The 22404-nt window shown below is 40.8% G+C and overlaps 1 protein-coding gene across 1 annotated transcript; it reads right to left on the reverse strand.

Annotated features, from left to right (window-relative positions):
* Nucleotides 1-409: 409 nt before the first annotated feature.
* On the reverse strand, nt 410-21668 carry dact3b (dishevelled-binding antagonist of beta-catenin 3b). The gene is made up of 4 exons (XM_028465389.1): nt 21335-21668; nt 7972-8104; nt 4431-4538; nt 410-2953 (listed from the first exon to the last, which is right to left on the reverse strand). The coding sequence occupies exons 1-4, from the start codon at nt 21521-21523 to the stop codon at nt 1437-1439; spliced, it is 1947 nt and encodes a 648-aa protein (XP_028321190.1). The 5' UTR covers nt 21524-21668; the 3' UTR covers nt 410-1436.
* Nucleotides 21669-22404: the final 736 nt, after the last annotated feature.

Here is a 22404-nt window from a genome sequence, read left to right on the forward strand (position 1 = left end):
GATAAAAACCTTTTATTTTATACAGATGCCTTTGTGGAAAATAAATGAAGTTCCAATTATGCAAGATTTCGTCTCTTCCTTTTTAGTAGAGTATTCTTTATGCATCCTGCAGTGGGTACATTTACTGACATAAGTTTATACATGAAACGTTTACTGTATGCAAGGGAACCGTGGCAAGATTTATTACCAAAAATAAACATGGAGGGTGAAAGCAACTAGTAACTTACATTAAATACTATTCAATTGAGCTACTTTTTACTTGTACTTGAGTATTTTATGTAGAAATTGTCTATTTGTACGGTTGCCGTATGGACAACCCCCCGGTGCTATTGGTACGGTTACCGAAGTACACGTACATAGTGTCTTGAGGTTAGGGTTAGGTTATAACTCAATATTGCAACAATTTTTAAGGTTAAGGTTAGGGTTAGAATTAGGGTAAGGTTTAGTCACGTGACCTAAACTGGCCAAATAGGGGCGCTGCACACGGATAGAATGTCGGTATATTGATACGGCAACCGTACAAATAACCACTGCCTATTGTGCAATTTTAATCAGGTACCAGTACCTCTGCTTGAGTAGGATATATATCAGCACTCTTTACACCTCTGCTATTTACCCTACGGCTGCTCTGCAAATGTCAGCGACCTACTATAAACAGTTCCACAGTTGGGTTCCGACCAGTTGAGAACCCCTGCTGTGTGCAGACTTCCTGATGCTGGAGTCTCTCCATGCTTACTGAGGTCACAGAGCTGATTAGACCCTGGAATTCTCACCAGGACTCACACGCACAAACAGACAATCACAAACACACACACACACACAGACATTCTCTCCGATGTTAACTTAGCACACATGTGTTTCGACTCTGACAGGAAAAGTACCGGTAAAAAGTACCTGGAAGAAAGCCACACAGCCTTCAGACAGAAAAGCAAGGAAATGAACTTTCAATCATTACAAATCAAGAGAAATGATGTTATCGTGACACGAAGCTCAACGATGTTTAGGTAAAACTTGATAGCGAGTAAAAAATTTGCTAAAATATATGTGGTCTGGACTTGTTCTCCAGCCAAGACTGTAGAAAAGAAGTAAACGTGCATGATTAATGGTATAGGAAGCCAGCAGACGTCCAGAGACATTTAGCTTTGATGAGGACAAAGTGTAATTTGGCCGCAATTATCACCCATTAGATGTGGATGCTATGTGTCTGCTGGTTGTCAGCCATAACATAAATGCAAGCAGACGTTGTAGGGAGAGGATGTCTCATTAGGTCCTAAGTTATGCTCATTAATATGACCACATGTCATTAAGATCACACTGTGGTTACAATGGGACAAAAATAAAGATGAAAGCTTAATACAGCTTAGTGACTAAAGCAACAAGTCACTGGTCTGACAATGGCTTGAGAAAAATAGGTTGTTGGTTTGAAACTGCTTGGCTCACACAGTTGTCATGACCTTGAGCGACCCTGAGCGGAACCGGAGAATCTTCTTCTTGAGGGCGTGGGAGGCTTTGATCTTGACAAAGGCTTTGGGTTGGGACGCAGCGTTGGCGGCAGCTTTTGGTGAAGGAGAGGATGAGGAGGAGGCTGATGCCGAGGCGAGGCGAGGGGGAAGCTGCTGAGGCCACACCAGCCCCCCACTCTCATCCGAGTCACTGGACAGGGAGCTGGAGGCCGGGGAGTACACCTCACTCATGCTAGATTCAGACTCAGGAGGGGCGGCGCCGGCACCGGCATAACCCTCCTCCCCGCGACACAGAGGTGCTTTGTCCTTAAAGTCCTGGTGCCAGCGCTGAATGTGCTGCTGCTGCTGTTGGTGGGAACACGAATGACCTTGGCGACCTTTCCGAGGTGGTCGTTTATTTGTCGGCCCCATCTGAGCCTCTCCCTCGTCCTGACTGAGCTCCACATTGGAGCACCAGCGCCGATTTCCGTTGGGTCCTGCTTGACTGTTGGTGCCCAGATGTGGTCCAGGGACCTGGTTTTGGCTCGGTACAGGCTCTCCTCTGTTGGTGTGCCTCTCTGTGGTGCTGTACCTCCTCTCAGGGACTTCACGCTGCCCTAAGAGGCTGTTCTCTGAGTGGGATCGCCCAGCTTTACTACCTGATTTCTTTGATCGCTGCCGTTCATTGTGACCTTTCTTGGATGGTCTGGGTTTGGGGTTGGGCTGGTTTGGAGAAGTGGTAGCACGACTGTGCTTGGGCTGTTCTGAAGAGTAATGTCTGGGGGAGCGAACCGGAGCATGACAGGCTTGCCCTGGAATATACTGAGCATTGACTAAATGGTGCATGCGATGAGTAAGTGGATGTGGATGTAAATAATGTTGGGGGGATGAGGGGTCACAACAAAGGTCAAGAGCCCCTGCAGCACAGTTTGGATCCAAGGAGGGCAAAGGTGATGGTTGCCTCCCAGTCAGAGAGTGTGGCCTGGACTGGGGGTGGGGTGGAGCCAAGTAACAGTCCTCCTCCAAAGGCGGCCCCTCTCCCCCACAGGCCTCTGCTTCCAATGGGTCACAACCCCATCCCTGACTCTGAGGATCTGCTGAAAGGTCACCGTGGGGCTGAAGATGGTTGTCAGGAAGGCGTAAGTCGGTGGTTAAAGAAGGAGCTCTCCTGTGTAGAGAGCTGTGTCCAGACACAGAGCTGTAAGGGGGGTCCGGGCTCAGGGTGGTGCGGGGCTGACATGGTCGAGGCGAGAGGGTGTGACGCTGAACAAGGCTCAGGATGTAACCTTCTACCCTGAAGGCCTGCTGATAGTCCTCCTCGGTGGCAGGACTCTCTGCCTGTTCCTGCTGCCAGGCGTGGTCCACATCAACGGGGTCCCACTGCCACGTTTCCACGGTCGACCCCTCCTCAGCAATGCCCTCCAAAGGCGGGTAAGGGGCGGAGAAGGAGCGAGGCAGGGTGGTGCGATGAGCGGGCATCTCATACTCTCCACTTAGCATGAGAGGGTCTCCTATTCACAGAGAACACAGCATGTTAGCAAATGTTCAGAGGAATATTATCCCTCCTATTAACCTCAAATATTCACGAAACATTTTACCCTGGGGGTCAATCGATTGATAATGAAACCCTGACCTGTTCTCTAGCGCCACCATCAGGCCAAACTTTCAGTTTTAGAGTTAGCGTATCTTAAAAGTCTTTCATCCAAATCTTTACTAATTTGGGGTGCACATTCATGACTCTCACAGAATGAACCATATTGATTGATGTGGGAACCCCCCCCTTTCCTCTCATCAACATATTTATTTACTTATTTTTATGTAGCATTTTTCACTATAAAGTAAGTCCTCTGTCTCAGACACATCCTGCTCTATGTCACTTTCACTGTGAAAGAGCTGTTCCATGTCATGTATCAACTCAAAAGTATAGGGATGTAAGGTTCAAATTGACCCCAGAGGAACACCAATGGGTGCAATATGCGTTCAGCTCATTTTACGCTTTATCAATTGAATGATGAACATTGAATAGCGTCAAATTGACCCCAGGGATAATAGGAGGGTAAAGCAGCACTTTCTTTGTAAATGTTTATTTTACTAAAATATCATCCCATGTAAGGCTTAAATCGTAAAATGAGATTAGGATTCTTGTGGACCGCAACGTGAAGCAGAGGCAGCTGCAGTTATCTTTATTTTTGTTGCCGTGAGATGCTATCGCGACGTGGCAGTGATGTGTGAGAGGAAAGAACTGCGTTAGCACAGTTAGTCATTTTCTTGGTATGAAGGTATTTCCCCTCAATGGAAGTTTGCACAGTTCACTTATAAATAGTCACTCAAAGTATGCCATGGTTAGTCCAAAGCTGTGCAAAGACAGTATCTCTGCTCGAGACACTCCAGCCCTGGTAATACCTTTGGTTGCCATGGACACCAAGGGCCTGGAGAAATATTAGACGGAGTTGTCGGACTTTATTATAAACATCATAGATAACCTTCTGTTCTTATATAAATACACCTTGATATTAATTTACATGGCGTCCTAAAAGCACTCCTTTAAACTTCACAGCATGCTTTTGTCTGAGATCTTGGCTTTTGTCCAGAAACTCCTCCATCTTTAGCTGATTAGTTGCAAGTTGTCTTTTGTTCCTGAGAATAGTTACAGCTCTCACAAAAGACTCACTATACACTCGACAACTGTTGTGAGAACAAAGAGGTGGAGGGATGAGCAGACGGACGATAGTAGAAATGTCCAACACTTGAAATACTAATAGAAAAATGGTGATTATGTCGTCATGAACATGTAGCAGTTTGGGGATTTCACTCCCCATAGTAAAATGCATTTTCTTAATTTGAACTTTGAAACACATTTCTGATAACGCTAAGGAGATATTCAAGAAGTTGCACAGAGTTATTTTCACAAGTGGTGTTTCTAAAAATACACACACGATGCAGTTCTACCAACTTGTCAGATTTTCCACATCTGGCAGTGTTTCTTACCCACAGACTTGGGCCTGTCGTTGGTGTAAACTAAGGAAACAGTCTCAGAGGGCTCAGCACAGCAGGACTTTCCTTTAGGCGACTGACCCTCACTTGATTCGTAGAAACCTGAGAGAGAGAAAGAGAGAAAAGAGAGCAATTAGGAATCTCAAAGAGTTTCCTGTGTCTGTCATTAGTGGTCAGTCATTGAGCCTTTTTCTCAACACGGAGGCTGCAAAAGTCTAATAGAGATTGGTTGTAAATTTTCAGCGTTTGGTTCGTTCTAGCCTACTTTTTAAATATTGTGCTCTAAAACAAATTGACAAGGGAAACACTTTACTATTTACAGCCTGAAGCTTTACCAATATAAGTGTCTGTAGTCATCTAAATAGAACACACACTGTTACTTTATCTGAACCGTGAACAAAGATAGGCTATATCAGGCCACACATAGAAGGTGATCCAACTCTCACTAACTTGATGCATTTTTTAGGCCGAGCAGAAAATCTAACTGTGCATTTGTGACTTAATAATAGCTCATTTTGCTGGAGTGACACTGCTTGACATAGCATCAAATAGAGAGTCATTTTTTCTTCTTCATTTGTTCTGTTCTAATCCACTGATCAATTCATAATTCACTCCAGGTGGCCTAAATCAGAATCAGGAAGTACGTTATTTATCCCAGCGGGAAATTACTTTCTTACAGAGGCTCAAGAATTTTACAAATGAAAAGAAGAAACACTAAACAAAGAAAAGAAAAAGAAAAGCGTACATATTAAATAGAGGTGTCCCGATCCGATATTGATATCGGTCCGATATCAGCCAAAAAAACGAATATCGGATTTTAATGGACTGCATCTAAAATCTTTGATATAAGCGCTCCAATAAGTTTTTGTCCCCGCCCTCAGCTGTTCCCACCATATGACAGTAAAAAAAAACTGAAATGAACTTGAATTGTTGACTATTGTTCTCTGTTTGAATAATATCACTTGATCAAGCCTTTTCGAACCTTCCACACTGCAAAATAAGTAATAAAAGTATGTATGATTCGTGCTAATATAGTATTGGATCGATATTGGTATCGACCAACACTCAAGGCTGCAATATTGGCATCGTATCGGAAGTAGAAAAGTAGTATGGGGACATCCCTAATAACAAAGTAAAAGACTGTTTATTAAATAAGGATTTAATACAAGTGCACACATTACAGGAGAAACATAAAAATACTAATAATGCAAATGTACAAATATAATACAGAAATATAAAATAATTACAAAGCTGTCAGGTTTAAGACAGGAGTTGTACAGTTTGATTGATTTAATGTCTGTGCTGCAGATTTCTATTGTCAAAGCACAACAATAGTTTTCATATACTACTTTATTTGATATTAAGTAAAATCATGTTACAGTATTATCACTGAAACACATAAATTTAAAAAAGTTAGTTACTATATCATTCTATGGAATGCTGGGATTGCAAAATTATGAATTGGTATTATGCAGATTTTGATGTTACAATAAAAGATGATAAAGTACAAGGTTTGGATAAAGATATCCCTAAATGACATCGGTTGGAGCTACATATACAGTAATGTGAACTTAATTTGCTTGCTCTTCTTCAAGGGTTGCTGTTTGGGAGCATAACACACACAGGCTGAATACAAACACCATAGTACAGTGGTTCCCAAACTTGTTAGCACAGTCCTGAACCCCTTCAGATATTTAACCTGAACACCCTACTCCTGCATGCCTTAAAAAACATAAAAATGTAATGTCATATATAATGTAGCTTTACAGTGAAATTTGTCTCTGAACTTTACCTATCCTGTTGAGGAATAACATATCAAACATTTGTTAATTGAACATATACCAGTAATGTAACAGATGCATCACCCTGATACTGTGACATACAACTTGAAACAACATTAATGAGGTTGAGAGGATGCACAGAACTCTGCAATGTTTGGCTGAATTTGAGCGTGTCTGATTCTTAAATCGTTCTCCACGCAAAGTCTTGTTCTGTATTTTGTTTTCACGTTTGTTAAAGCTAAAAATCACTTTTACGTGGCGGCAGGGGGCATCAAGCACGTTTGGCCAGTGCAAAGCTGTGTAGCCCTCGCCATATTTGTGTTTTTTGATGAGATTGTTTCTCTGTCTCAACTAAAGGGTAGACCTACAGAGGCCAAGGTGTAAATTGTGGCAATGCATGGAGGCTCCTGACTACTGGTCAATTTATATTCTAGTTTCCACTGGCCACAGTTACATGATGTTTTTTAATCGGGAATTAGTTATTCCGAATTAAATCATTAGGAACTAAAGTGTTCTGCTTCGTGTTTACATGGTAATAGTAATTCCTGAAATTAGATTTACATGGAAAACCAGTTTATTCGGCTTTAGATAATTCCACTGTAGGTCTGGGGGTTGTGAAGGCCCTGATAGGACAGGAGGTGAGCGTGATGTATCACGTCTATCGGGCGAAACACACAACAAACCTTTTATTGTCGGCTTTAACACAGAAAACCACACATGAACTGTTTTCACTTTTATTTTGATTGTAGTTTTGAAGCAGCAACGCGACAATAACACAGTTTCAGTTTGGACTGCGGAGGAGAAGAGAGATAGGAGGTAATCACTGGTAAAAAGCCCAGTAAACCTCTGGAAAACAATCACCAGGAATAAATACAGTAATTGCTCCCTAGTAAAGATAGTAGCTCTAACAACAGGCAAAATGATAAACTAGTGATATTACAGCTTGTACATGCAGTATGGGGACACATTTACTCCGCCTCTGGGTCCTAGTGCCAGCCGACTAGTGAAAGTCTGCATGTTTATGCCTCCGTCCATCCACTTTTTTCATTATATCCATGTCATTTAATATTAAATAGTCTAGGCAGGAGTCTGGGCCACCGCCATCTTGGATTATGTCGTCACCAGTGCACAATCCAAATTAACTTAAAAGTGGCTTTAAGCAAGTTAAATGTTTACAAGAAAGAGGAATTATCTAATTCGGAATTAAAAACGGAATAAACCAGCCACCTAATTCGGAATTAACTTTAATTCGGAATTAACTTTAATTCGGAATTAACTTTAATTAGGAATTAAATTAGCATTAGGAATTAAGTGTTTACAAGGTCAGGTTAAAGAGGAATTCACTTCTATTCCACTATAAAGAGGAACTAAAGCTCCCATGTAAACGTGGCCATTTACAAGCGTTGGGAAAACTCCATGTTCCGTGATTTCTAGACAGCCCGCCTTCATTCACCGCAGAATACGCGTTGGGGAGAAGTGCCTAACTGCATGCGTGCACAAAAGCGCTTTAGTCCAGATGGGAGAATAGAACCCTAAGTGTTTACAAGGTCAGGTTAAAGAGGAATTAACTTTCATTCCACTTTAAAGAAGATTTAAAGCTCCCATGTAAACGTGGCCAATGTTGTCCATGCTGTTTTTCATTTTTATTCAGGTACCTCCCATGACAATTTGCGTGCCCCACTTTGGGAACCAGTGCCGTAGTATAAAACAGCGATCTACAGATAGTGTTTGTGTATAAAAGTCTGTGACAGTACCAGAACTGGGCCGACTGTCAGCGGTTTCTCCTTGAGCTCCATCACAGCTGCCATTGTCGGTGTCAATCCTCAGCTCTCCCACCTGCTGTTCCAAGGCCTGCATCAGACCCCATGGGGAACTCTGGAGAGCACTCTGAAACACACACACACACACGATTACACTCTTTTCTCCCATTGTCTAATTTTTCATTTGCAGTAAAGCTTTTGTCTTTTTAAAGCAGCCAAAAGGCAACAATTAGAGATTTCAACTACAAGTCAAACAGCTCTTACAACCAACTTGCTTGTTTGAGCAAAAGCTACAGCTGCGTGTGCTTCCCTGCTTGTTTTTCCAGCCGCATACGAAATCATCAGTTTATGTTTGAGCCAACAGCGAAACTTCTATTGAAGTGTTCTGAAATACTGGAGCAGACGTCCATAAATCAAACACATACGCAGAACAAAGGGACCAAAATGGGAGAAGCTGCCACATGTCACGTACCAGTGACTCAGCATTAACGTGGAGGGGTCTTTTCATTTTCATTTTTACAACACAAACATCCCAACTGTACCAGAATTAGATAGAATTTACATGTCAAACCAAAATGCTGAATCAATTTCTGTCCTTAACAAATTACTGACATCTAAACGTGGCCTTGAACACGCGCTCATGTCTGCTATCTGCATCTGTCACTGTGTTCTCATAACGCAGCAAACTTCCACAGCACACAGTCCCAAGGAACATAAATAATTCAGATATGTGAAGGGGTGGGGACATAGTCTCGCATGTGGGCAGGGGCGCACACACACAGCACGTACACACATGAATACACTGCAACAGACATTTAAACAGACAGACAGACACTCAGACACAAGCACATACAGACGAACGCGAGCAGACAAATACAGACACACTGAAGGGGACACGCATTAGCCGGAGGACAAATATGAGTGAACAAACACCTCTTTTTTACCTGGACCAAGTCAAGATTTGGATATAAAGCACACACACACACACACACACACACACACACACACGCACACACACACACACACACACACACATGCATACACACGTCAACATCATACTAACACCCAGAGACCTTCGATGTGAGCTTGTTTACATACGTCGCCACCATCATACCACACACACACACACACACACACACACACACACACAGTTATGCACAGATTCCAGTTTGTCTGAGTCAGCCCTCCAGACACTTGAGGTTCATTAAAGCAGTGCTTCTCAACCTTTTCAGCCCGCGACCCCCAAAATAAAGATGCAAGAGACCAGGGACCCCCAATGTATCTGAAGGTGGTTGAACACAGACATGAACATTGAAGAACAGTCATGTGGTGGAAAAAAATGGTGGAAAAAGTGGTGAAATGGGATTTTAGAACCACAGAAATGAGTTAAAAGTTGCAAATTATTGTGGCCAAAAAATGGACAGAAAAAGGGTTCAAAGTGTCAATATTGGCTTAAGAGTGGGAGAAAAAAATAGGAACAATTAGTTTAAACTGGCAAATAATGGGCATGACACATCGTGAATGTGGTTAAATTGGCATAAAATAAGTCTGAAATATGGCGAAAAGAGGTTAAAAGTGACAATAATGGGTCAACATATGCGACATTAGGTGGGAAAAGCGGTGAAAAGGGTTTATTAGTGCTGACAATGTTTTTAAAGTGAAAAAAATGTGAAGAAAAGGCATTTAAATTTTATGACGTGACAAATTGGAGTAATGTAGCAAAAATGCTTTAAAAGAAGCAAACATATGGAAAGAAAAAGTGATAAAACATAGTTTTAATTATTGCAAGTTTGGTGTAGTTGCATAAAAAGGGTAAAAAAAAAATGAGCAAAAATGGGCTCAAATTGTGCTCAATATTCAGTTTTTTAAAGGTATCTGACGACCCCAAATGGGTTCTCGACCCCAAGGCTGAGAACCCCTGCATTAAAGAACGTCACCACCATGAGAATATAGCACATGTTTTTACAATGTGTCGCTGCTGTGATGAAGAACCTGTCAGAAGGAAGCAGCAGAACGTTGTGTGACAGTCGTCTAAAAACTTCCTACAGAAAGTTACAAAGATTTCAACAAATATAAGTCCTCACTTTACTAAACCTGTGTCCTTGTAGTGAAAACATTTTGTTGTTGATACAATACCGCATGCATTTGTACTAATTATCAGATGGAAGCATTCTAAAAGCTAAATGATTAATTGGAATAGGAAAAGCTGACGTGTTTCTGCAGAGCATGATGGTTGAATGTTAATCATTGGAGACTGTAATGTTATGGATTGTGCTTGTGGTGGGAGCTAAAGTGATGTCACTAATAATGACATCACTGAAGAGTGCGTTTGCATTTTGGGAAAAACACTGAACCCTAAGTTTCTCCCACTGAGAGGAGATCTGCTCTGTCCCTTGGTGTGAGATTGTAAAACGCTTTGGGATTCATTCAGTTTTAATTAAAGTGATGTACAATTTAAATACAGTTGTTCATGGACTGTGAGAGGAAATCTGAAATAAGTGCAGCATTATTTGTACCTTTGACGTCCCAAATGAGACTGAGACAGCATCCATTGTTACTAATCTAATAATGTCAGACTCTCTATTCATATATCTATCTATCCATACTAATAGACTTTAAAGTTCTGCTGCTGGTGTATAAATCTGTGAATGGGTTTGGTCCAGAATACATCAGTGACATGTTAGTCAGGTATGAACCCAGCAGGTCTCTCAGATCTATGGACACAGGTCAGATAGTGGAGCCCAGAGTTCACAGTAAACATGGTGATGCTGCTTTTAGTTGTTATGCTGCAAAGAAGTGGAACAAACTGCCAGCAGAGCTGAAGTCAGCATCCAATGTGAACATTTTTAAATCAAACTTAAAGGCACTTTTTTTCTCTACTGCGTATGATTGAGAGAGAGATTTATGGTCACGTTGTTGATGTCATGATGATTTTACTGATGATTTTAATTGATTTTACTGATGATTTTAAATGTTCTTATTGATTTTAAACAATTGATTGTTTTATCATGTAAAGCACATTGAGTTGCCTTGTACTGGAAACTAAGGCAGGCTTTACATTGGTCAGATTATTTACTCTAACATGTTTCTTTGATCTAGAGAAGACAAATGCACACAAAGAGAGAACATGCAAATATCATACATAAAAGTCCCAGGTCTGTGAGGTAATAATCATACACACAGGGTTTCCAGTAATGTTTTTGATGTTTGATCATTTTTTAAAATTGTTGGTATTGTTATTATTGACTCTGTACCTTTTTTTTGCCTGATAACTGTCAGGTTTAGTTTTAGTTTTAGTTGTCTGTAGCCCTTGTGGACATCTTTTTGTTCTGTAAGTCTTTGTTATTTCTCTTTAGTTTCCATTATAGTTCTAGTTTCATGTTTGAACTCTTGCGTCTTTGTGTTTCCAGGTCTTCCTGCTGGTGTCTCCACCTCCTAGTGATGTCAGTGTGTTTGGGTTGTGAGTGATTAGCTGTCTCATGTTTTTGCACACAGGTGTGACCCATTACAAATCAAACCTCCCTCACTATTTTTTGATTTATATTTTGATTGCTGGATCATTGTCAATTTTACCCTTGTGTGCTTCTACATTTGTGCGATTTGGGTTTTGTTTGTAATTTGATCATTGAAATGGACTGGTTCTATGAACGATACACCTGCCTGCTGCCTGATCCTCTCTTTCTGCGCTTGGGTCCTCATCCACAACTCAGACGCGTGACAATAACTCATCCCTTGCATTTAGTCCAATTTGACAAACCAGGAGATCCCAGTGTATCCTGGTTGGTAAAATGGCAAAATTAAATGATAAAAATGAGGTTCCTCTTGTGAGTGGCTGCTTTATTTATGTATTTATTCATTTACCTTTATTTAACCAGGATAGTCTCATTAAGATTAAGAGTCTCTTATTCAAGAGAGTCGTGGAAGCAGTGAGGTTTAAGGTCCCAGAGGGATGGCCCACAGTGGATTCCCTCTGCATAATGGGACTGTGCTGTGTATGGAGTCCAGGGTTTGCTTTTAGGGTTCCGTGTCTTGCCAAAGAACACTTTGATACGTAGACGTAGGATCAAAGCCCAAACCTCTGGATATGAAGATGACCCATCTACCATCTGAGCCATGGCAGGGGCTGGGTTGTCTGGTGTATTGGGGGCACAGGGTTTGCTCTGGAACCCAAACTGAGGTGTCATGATGGTACTGGACTTGAGTGATGCTCTTTTACAATTTTTCTCAGTCGCTTTGATGCTTTTCTCAGATCAATATGAAAATTCTCATAACTATTAGTTCAACTTCCACAACATTTAGTCATTTGTGCACATCACAGTCGCAATTTCTCCTTCCTCTGAACAGCATTTTATAACATTCTCATTTTCTTATGTCATGTCAGTCAAAATGAACTATACTTATGAATGCTGAATAGTCATTTCCAATACAACTAATAGTCTTCGTTTCATTGCTTGAGTCATTACATACAAAATTGTTGAATTAGTTATCGAATTCTGTCAAGTTAATTCTATACCTTTCTTTATAATTTTTAATGGAAATGTCTCCCAAATTGAACAATCGCTCTCAGGTGAACTTCAGCTTTCACTCATGAGGAGGTGTGTGAAGTATTAGTTGTAACCAATGACAAGCCACTTGTTCACAGTCACAAAACAGGGGAAGAGGCCAAATACATAGGCAGATTCCTAGTGAAATTAGGGCTACAGTAGTGGACCGTGTTGTCAATCATGGCCTCACAGTGGCTGAGGTTGGTCAGAGGGTCCAACCAAATGTTGGAAGAACCATTGTGAATTCAGCCATTCAAACATTTCGTAGGGAGAACAGGTATGCGTAGTATTGGACAGTAATCCAACATCTCATAATATCTCATGCTTACTGTACATTAATGGAATTTTACACCACATAGGATTGAAAGACAACCTCACAGACGCCCTTTTTTTTTTTTACCTCGCAGCAAGAGGAAGCCATTTGTTCAATGGTGATTGCAAACAATGCGATAGCCATTTGAACAGAACAGAGAAAGAGTGTAGAAGATCTGTCACCAGTATGTACAGGTAAAACATATGAATACCCTAATGCAGTGATTCTCAACTGGTGGGTCGGGACCCAAAAGTGGGTTGCGGACCTGTACTGGGTGAGTCGCGGACAGCTAGTCAAAAATAAATAAATAGAATTTGTCTTTTATTTTGAAAGAAACAACTCTTTTGACAGGCATGCTGTGAAATGCATGTTGCACAGGAAAATATATAGATTTATGTTTTTAAAAAGATTATATATTTGTGCTTTCAACAGTTATTTTTGAAAAACTAAATTTGGTTGGTTGCATTCTAAAAAAAAAAAAGTGGGTCGCGATTTAATGACTGTGGCAAAATGTGGGTCCGAGGGTGAGACCAGTTGAGAACCCCTGCTCTAATGTTCAGCAATGGAAACTGTTTTACTTTGTGTAGTTTCATGCAGTACACTAGAAATTATCTATGTATTCACAGAACATACTGTACAATATGTTTTCCAAAATGCATTATGTTACACAGGAAAAGTTGTTACATTTCTCTCTCTCTCTATAAAGCGTGTACTGCATTTTCAGGTAGTGTCACCGAGCTCTGACCCTTTTTTTTTTGTTGCATTGGAAAACACTGAGAATAAACTGTCATAATGAAAACATGACAAAGTCATTTGAGTATCTTGTTCATAAACAACGGTGTCATTTTGGGAACACTGGCAGTTTCACTGACATGCATACTTGCTTTTGAGGAAATGGACTATCCATTTTGAGCAAGTGACGTGCTTTTGCAGGTTATCCACTAGGTTTTGCAGTTTGCACTAATTGTTTTGAGAAATGCATGGACTGCTGTGCAAATGTTAATAGTGATGTGAGAAAAGCACCAAAGCGACTGAGGAAAAACTGTAACTTCTAGGCAATGGTTCAGGAAACTGGTTTGTCGCTGTTTGGAACCTACTGTGGGCCACCACTGTGTGACATTCACCTGACCTGGGTGCTGTGGCTGCACACTGCTCCTCAGGGATGAGGTAAAAACACATCGTTTGCAGCACATATGTGGCAATAAATGTGGTCTATCTATTATTCTTTTAGCTTATGCATCCTCACTTGCATTTTCTTAAGGAGATGTAAATCATCTGGTTTCATTTTGTTTTCTTCACATTACCATAACATTCATTTGTACTCACGGACACAATAAGTTGAATCACATTTTTCACTGAACATCCAACATCTAATACTCCTAGCTTAGCTCAGTTAGGGTACAATACTCAAGTACAAGTAAATCATACATAGAATATTCAAGTACAAGTAAAAATAAGCTCAATTAAATAGTACTCAAAGTAAAATTTACTAGTTACTTTCACCCCCCATGTTTGTTTTTTGTAATATTTTGCTACGGCTCCCTCACATACAGTAAACATCTCATGTATAAACTTAAAAAGGAAGAGACAAAATACTGCACAATTGGAACTTAATTTGTTTTCCACAAAGGCATCTGTTTAAAATAAAAGTTTTGTCAAAATGTGCAATTCTTTTTTAATAAAATAACACCAATGAATTATATTATATGTATATAAAAAGTGCGCAGGCTATAAGTATAGCTACATTTATGAACTCTAAAACAGTTCCATGTCAAATGTACCATGTGGGTAACAACAAAAATAGGTAAAAACCACAACCTGAACAGAAGAAAGTGGCTGGGAGTTGATAAGAAATGACACGACTAAGAACATATGGAAAATAACCAGCATTCAATGCTGTTTTGGCGCAGTGCATTTTAATCTGGTTGGTCGGCTATGATGTGATGCATTTGATTGTTGTCTGGATATTTCATTTTTTTTAGTTTCACAACGTCCGTTGATGATTTTAAAGCAAAAGATAATAATTTACTCAGTAACGGTTTGGTGTAGAAATTGTATTAATTAGTTCTTTTAAAATGTACTTAAAGCTGATATCTGAGAAATCTGTTTATGTTTGATTCTTTTGAAATGTGAACAACAGTAAATAGGTAAATATGATTTTGACCCATAGACCTATATTAATGCGACCTTGTTATGTTCCGCGATGCGCGTCCAGAAAAGTAGAGGCGTGGCTTCCGGCTGATTGGCAGAGGCAGGGGGAGGAAGTGGAGCAGTTTAGTTCGGGACATAGAGACGTTTCTCAGAAACTCTGGATATCAGCTTTAAGTACAAATAAAATGAGTTATTTAGAAATATACTCAATGTACTCAATATACTCAAATGTTTAAGTATGCATAAAAGCAACTCAATTACATTAACGGGAGTACTTGTAATCTGTTACTTTCACCTCTTGGTGCCATGTTATGTACACACGTACCACGTTACTAAATAAACACAGAGACAAACCCTACAAATGAACTCTTTTGTATTGACTTTAACCCACGTTCTTATTTTGCTGTGAGACAGTACCCAACCCTATATTAATTTAACTCAGTGAAAGCTCCATCTGTTTAAATCAGTAATGAGTTAAAAAAAACAAAACAAAGGGTGTCTATTGGTTCGCCTCACAGTGACCTTTTGGCCGACGCTCCAATCAGAGGCTGAGCTCTAACAGACTGCATGTGGTCACAGTGAGAGCTGCTGCTGCTGCTGCTGCTGAGGGCCAATCGATCAAAGCTGTGTTCCAACACAGACTCTTCACCCCAAACATTGTCATTTCTGTTGTCCAGACAAAGCTTCGGTTTGTCTTAAAACACACAAAGCATTAGCATCATTGCATCAATATTATAGTACTTTGTGTGGCAGAAAGGGAGAGTGGGGATTTCTGTTTTAGTGACTAGCGTGTGGTAAAAAAAAAGACGGGATGGGAGGGGGGGGGGGGGCTATTGGAAATCAATTAATCAATGATGGAGTTTCACACAATTGATTGCCTTTGTGCCTGCGCCCACGAGGATCTCATTCAGGCAAACGCTCACCGTTGCGCTGGTTATTATCACAAGCCCGCAGGACACTCACAAGAGGGTTCAGTTTGCATTTTGCAGCCCTTCGAGCCGCTTTAACCGCTCTGAGACTGGCTCGGCAACACTGTGCACTCTGTATCGTCGCTGTTTTACTGCATCCTGTGCCCCGTGCTGACTGGTGGGGGATGGGAGAGGTGGAGGATAAGGCAAGGCAGCACTCAAGATGTTACACAGCGCCTATACAAGGACCACTTGTTCTGTCAGTGGAACACTTTGACCCAAGGGCTCGTGCAAGTGAAGCCAGGACAACGGCGAGACAGAAACAACCGAAGCCATTTTCAGTTTTCTGCAAAAAAAAAAAAATGAGTTGAGTGCATGTTGAAGTACTTAAGCTAGTTAATATGAGAAAAGAGCAGAGCGTCTACAAAAGACACACTGTGGTTCAGTTACACTAAAGGCGTTCTTAAGGAGAGACGGGAATTGGCCAAAGTGTAGCTTGTGCCAGATTTGAACAAGATCTAAGAATGAACCTCAAACCAGTGAATGGCTGGAAGGGCTTGAAACAACAAGTACAAGGATATGGAAATCTGTGGAACGTAGAACACGAGGCATGCAGCCGCATCGCTTGACCGTCTGTAATTACAGCAATGTAGTGACTGGATTCAAACAGAGACGTCTGTGGGAGGCCACAAAAACACACGCACACACACACACACACATAGAGGCATGCACGCATACACACACACACACAAAACTAATCCACTATTTTCTCAAGCAGACAAAAAAACCAGGTTAATACATATTTAATGTTCTTCTTTAAATGATTGTTGGCAGAAGGAAAAATGCACACTCAGTATCTTAGGGTATCAAACTACTGGATACACCCTTTCTTTAGACATGCTGGTGAGACTCACAGCAAGACATTCTTCCTTCAAAAAGGAATGGACGGAGGGAGGCGAGCACAAGGCTGTTCTCATGTGACAAACAGCTGAGGGATCAACTCAGTCTGCCAGCTCCAGCCCAGTGGAAACATAAAGTTAGGACGTGTGTTTACATTTCCTCTGTGTACAAGAGAGTTGTGTATTTTAGACGCGGTTCCTTTATATGAAAGCCAAAGTATCCAAGATTTGTGTTAGAAGTTTTGATTTGCTTCAAACTATTCAAAGTTAAAGAGCTGGGAACACTAGCATCCTCTCCTTTAATGAAGCACTGCTGTCTTAACACAAGGACAAACAACTGGACCAACAATGAGCAGCAAGCACCAAACAAAAGGAGCTGCAGACACAACTACAGCATCATGTAGAGACAATGGCCACGTTAAATGAGAGCTTTAATTCCCCTTTAATTCAGAATAAAAGTTAAATCTAGGTCTGGGATAAACAATTGTTTTTTAAACGATTAATCTCACGATTATTTTTTCAATGCATCGATTAAATTAACGATTAATTTCTCCAGTTCGATTTGACTTGATTCGATTATCTCAGCATTAATTGACTAAAAGTAATTCATACATGTTGATTTACTGTACATACCTAAAATGAAACAAAACACAAACCTGAATTCCTTAACATTGCAATATATGTTTATTGCTCTTCAACCCAAAATAAAGTTCACGTAAGAATATAAAAGAACAGAATAATGCATTCAGAGACAGAAAGTGCTTTTCCAACACAAAATAAACTTTCATTTTAACTTAAGAAGTGTGTGTGTGTGTGTGTGTGTGCGTGTGTGGCGCGCATGCGTGTGTGCTGCTGCTGCCGCCACGGCGGATGTTTCCTCCTTGTCCCGTCAACGCGCTGCCGTCCAGTCACACCCGGGATGAAGGACGAGGGTTACGGGGAACAGCTACCTTCGTCGAAAGTGTGCGTGCCTTCACTGACTTGGACTTTTGAAACTTGGAAGAGCCACTCGTGTTGTTATTCTCTGGCGCCGCCATCTTCGTTTTGGTCAGACGACGCATCGGCACGTATATTTTGCGTCAACGTTTTTTTTTTCTTTTCGTCAACATCATCGATTATGTCGACACGTCGTCCCGGCCCAAGTTAAATCATCTTTAAAAAGATTAAAAATCAACTTGTAAACACCTAATTCTGAATGAAAATGGCCATTCTGAATTAAACCTAAATCTGAAATGAGTGGCTGGTTTATTCTGATTTTATTTCCAAATTGAATAATTTTTCAATCTTGTAAATGTTCATTTCGCTTTAAATTAATTCCAGTCATGTGCAAGCTCGTCCTGTTGCAATGACGTGTTGGTGATGAAATAATCCAAGATGTCCGCCCGGACTCAAGCCAATACTATTTGTTTACTAAGGGCCTTAGAAAATATAATATAATGAAAAGAGTGGATGGATGGAAGCTGAACATGCAGACATATTAAACACACACACACACACACGGACATCAGCAAACGAAAGATGGACACAAAGCCCTGCACCAGGACACAGAGCTTCACAAATGAGTCATCATAAAGTTCTTCTTCCACTCAAAATCCTGTATCGTGGCGATAGAACAGCTGTTGCATTAACCGCTGGCTTTGATTGGCCGAAGTACGATCTTCAGTCTCCCTTCGAAGCTACTGTATCTCATTTCTCCTGCTCAGCTGACGAAAGTGAAACCATGTGTTATTGTCAAGCTGCCGCTGCAAAACTACAATCAAAATAAAAGTGAAAATAGTATTTATTATATGTCTTCTATGTTGGAGCCAAAAAGAAAAGGTTTGTTTTGTGTTGTTTTCTGATAGACGTGAATATGTCACATTCATCCAATCAGAATCCTTCCCAACCCCCAGACCTAAAGCGGAATTGAATAAAGCCAAATAAACGTGTTTTACATGTTAACCTCAATTCGGAATTACTATTTCCATGTGTTCTTCATTATTTTATTCTGAATTATTAATTCTGAATTAAAGGAAAAAAAAAAACATCATGTAACCGTAGCCAGTGAGTAAATGTGATCGACAGGCCTTCTTCATTATGTCCCATCTGAAGCTGAAGAAACAACCAAAAACGAATCAAAGGAGATTAAATATAATCTCAGACGTGTGTGTATATATATACATATATACAGTATATATGATACCACAATCATGAACACTCCACACATTTTGTGTCGCAGTCTCCTAAAACAAACTCAGTAGGGTGTCTGAGAGCTTCATGGTTCCCCAGCTGTCTGATGTCGCCCAGCTGTCAACACCTTCAGCACCACACACACACACACACACACGCATGCACGCACATACACACACTGCTGGTGGTCTCCTGGGTCACTTGTTCTGGTGTCACGCTGTGAACTACACATTTTGGTGACTTTAACCCACATGGACGAAGAGATTGGGGATTTGGCTCTGATGCAGATGGCGACCCAATCTCATCAAGACTCAATTTGAGACTTCAATTAGAGTCCTGTCGGGCAAACACATCCTCTGAGGAATTTCCCGTGTAATTACTTGCATGCGTGGGTAAGCAGAACAGTTAATAAATATTGATACACAGATATGTGCACAAAAAAAAAAAAAGAAATGAAAAGGGGAAATGGTTTGTCACTGTGGGGAAACCAGCTATCGGTGGTGAAGCATGGCCAGGCTGACACACTCTGACATCTCCACCACATGCACGACATACCCAAACGTATTAGAAGGTCTGCCCTTATGTTCTTAATCTGTGAGGTTTAAAAAGGAGTTTGTCCTCCTTTGCAGCTGGTGTAGCCTTGAACATGCCTGGGGATGCTTGTTTTGATGGTGGGGGAAACAAGGACAAGGAGAACATGCAAACACAAAGAGAATGAGTTCCTGTCTGGAAATCAAAGCCAGACATCCATGTCAGCAATTAGAATAATGACCAAACTGAGCATTAATACAGGAAAGAACAAATTGTTTAGTGTGTTTGTTGTCGTTTTTGTTTCTCGATGTAGTTTGATGGGTTTTTGGAGTCATTTTGAGTATTTTTGTTGTCGTATTTGTATATTTTTCTATCATTCAGTATAATTTACTTGTATTGTGTGTTTTAAGTCATTTCATTGTCCTTTTTGTGCTTTTTTTTGTAACTTTGTATGTTTTTTTGAGTCATTTTGTACAATTGTGCTGTCATTTTTTGCATATTTTTCTGTCAATTAGTATAATTCAGTTGTTTTGTGTTATAAGTCATTTTGTTAAACTTTTGTCCTTTTGTGGGGTTTTTTTTACCATAATTTTGTATGCTTTTTGAAGTCATTTTGCTTTCTTTTGTGTATCTTTCTGTCTTTTTGTGTGTTTTATAGTCCTTTTGTACATTAACAAAATCGGATCGAGGGCCGCCTGTTTCCCACGTCTGTATTAAACCATTGCAAAACCATTTAGAAGCAAGTTTATGGGAATATTTGATCCGTATTAGGATACTATTTAAGAGGCCTGGCACTAAGGCGAGATGAGAAGAGTTGCATTTTACTTTCAGGGTGTTCTCTTTAGACTTATCAGATTGACCATATTCTATCTTTGGGTCTTGTTTAGTGCACTGGTGTATGACTTCAGGACTGATGCATGTGTTACATCTAAATGATACAGTCATACATCCTAAAATGAATTTAATATTAAGATAAGGGAAAATATACAAAATAATGAACCACAAAAAAAAAAGCTAAATTACAGTCACGGTTAGATGTTTCAACAGACCATGAATATTTAATCTATGGATTAAATGCAGTACACATGTATAAATGCAGGTCAGTGTCTGCTCAATGCCACCGATTAGTATTCTGCTCCATATGCGCCCATTGTTTGGCCTCTTGGAGGGAGGAGGCTGCTTCAATTTCTTTTTCACTCTCTTTAAAAACGCCTTTCTTATTGTGACAGTGTTGGGATGGAGTGTGTCCAACTAAATCAACACAAAAAATACACACTTTATCAGCCAAACGGAGCATAAAACTGTGCGTAAGCGTCGGAGTGGTGCGTAAAACTACCAATGTGGTGAGAGGATGAAAGACAGACATTGAAATTTAGATTTTTATTTTTTTTAATTTTTTTAGGATTAATGTAGATTTTAGAGCGACAGACATCCCAGTCTGCACTTACGGCCAAACTTTACTCGGTTTATAAAAAAAAAGAAAACCTTTCTTATCGCATCATGATGAGTAGGTTTTGTTTGCTTTAGACTGAAGGGATAATTCATCCTTCTATGATGTGTCGAAGGCACAAATGAGAGCTTGTTAAGTATGAGCCTTAAACCTACAAGAGGGAACAATGGGCCATTAAAAGCTCTCCGTGCCACAATGTGCGGGTGCTCCACCCCCTGATTCCGTTGCTCTGAGGCATAAATCAGGGGCCGAGGCTGAGGAACGCAGCAGCTTCTTCCAAACAGAGAACCCATTTATCAAGTTCACTAACTTTTCCCCATCCATCCACACACAAAAAAAGCAGCAGGACACACTGTCCGACTGTGGGACAAAGGCTGATCTGAACTTCTTACCAGTTGACGCCTCAGAGTCCAGTTCTCCTGCTGGAGCCCCGGTTCCCCCAGAGCCAGAGCTCCCAGCACCAGAGCCTCCTGTCGCTGCCTCCGCAGCTCCAGCTCACACAGCCCGGACAGACTCGCCTCCAGACGCTCCTTGGCCCGACTGCGCTCCACGGTCACCGGGAAGGAGAACGCCCGCTGCATTCTCCACCAAAACTCCCAGCAATGATGTGCAATAAAAGGCTGTTATCTCCCTTTGTGCTGCTCCTCAATCGGTCCAGATTTATGAGGGCAGGCTATAAAGGAGCATGCTGCATCCCGTCCATGGAGCGGCATGCTTCAGCAGACCATCTCTCTCTCTCTCTCTCTCTCTCTCTCTCTCTCTCTCTCTCTCTCTCTCTCAGCTGTCAAACACACAGAGCTCCACCCTCTTGCGACCACAAAGTGGGAGTCAGATCGGGCTGCTGTGGTCCCCCATCCCCCCCTCATTCATTAGTGACGCGTCGACCCCACCCTTCCCCATCCCAGCCCCGGACTAATGGTTCAAACCTCAGGGGACACTTATTTATGGGGTCCCTGATAAACACAGGAGTTTTATCACCATAAAGGGGGATAGGACTGTTATAGCCTATTGGCAAATTCTTCTGACACAAAATGCCAATCCACGGTGCAGAGGTGAAAGTAATGATTACAAGTACAAGTATGCACTGTAACTCAGTGCATACTTGTACTTTTTTGAGTAGAAATTTGACTTGTACTTAAGTACGTTTTAAAAGAAGTTAAGTAATTCGTTACATTTCTACAACCAATCGTTATTGATTAAATCAAATACATTACATCATAGCCGACCAATCAGATTAAAGGTAATGTACTTTGATGCCGGTTATTTGACCACTTTCTTGGGCTCAGGTTGGGGTTTCTACCTATTATGTTGTTATCCACATGGCACATTTGGCATTGCACTGTTTTAGAGTTTATAAATGTAGCTAAATTTAGAGCCTGAGAGTTTTTATTTTATTTTGAATTTAATGAATTGGTGTCATTTCATTAAAAACCCACATTGCCCAGTATAAATGTAGTGTGTG

This window comes from Gouania willdenowi, chromosome 13, assembly GCF_900634775.1.
Source record: "Gouania willdenowi chromosome 13, fGouWil2.1, whole genome shotgun sequence".
NCBI lineage: Eukaryota > Metazoa > Chordata > Actinopteri > Blenniiformes > Gobiesocidae > Gouania > Gouania willdenowi.

Coding starts and splice junctions, on each gene's coding strand:
- dact3b (XM_028465389.1), bottom strand. CDS start 21,523: ATGCAGCGGGCGTTCTCCTTCCCGGTGACCGTGGAGCGCAGTCGGGCC. Junction 8,105..21,334: donor GGACTCTGAGGCGTCAACTG/GTAAGAAGTTCA, acceptor TGTGTGTTTCAG/AGTGCTCTCCAGAGTTCCCC. Junction 4,539..7,971: donor TGACAGTCGGCCCAGTTCTG/GTACTGTCACAG, acceptor TCTCTCTCTCAG/GTTTCTACGAATCAAGTGAG.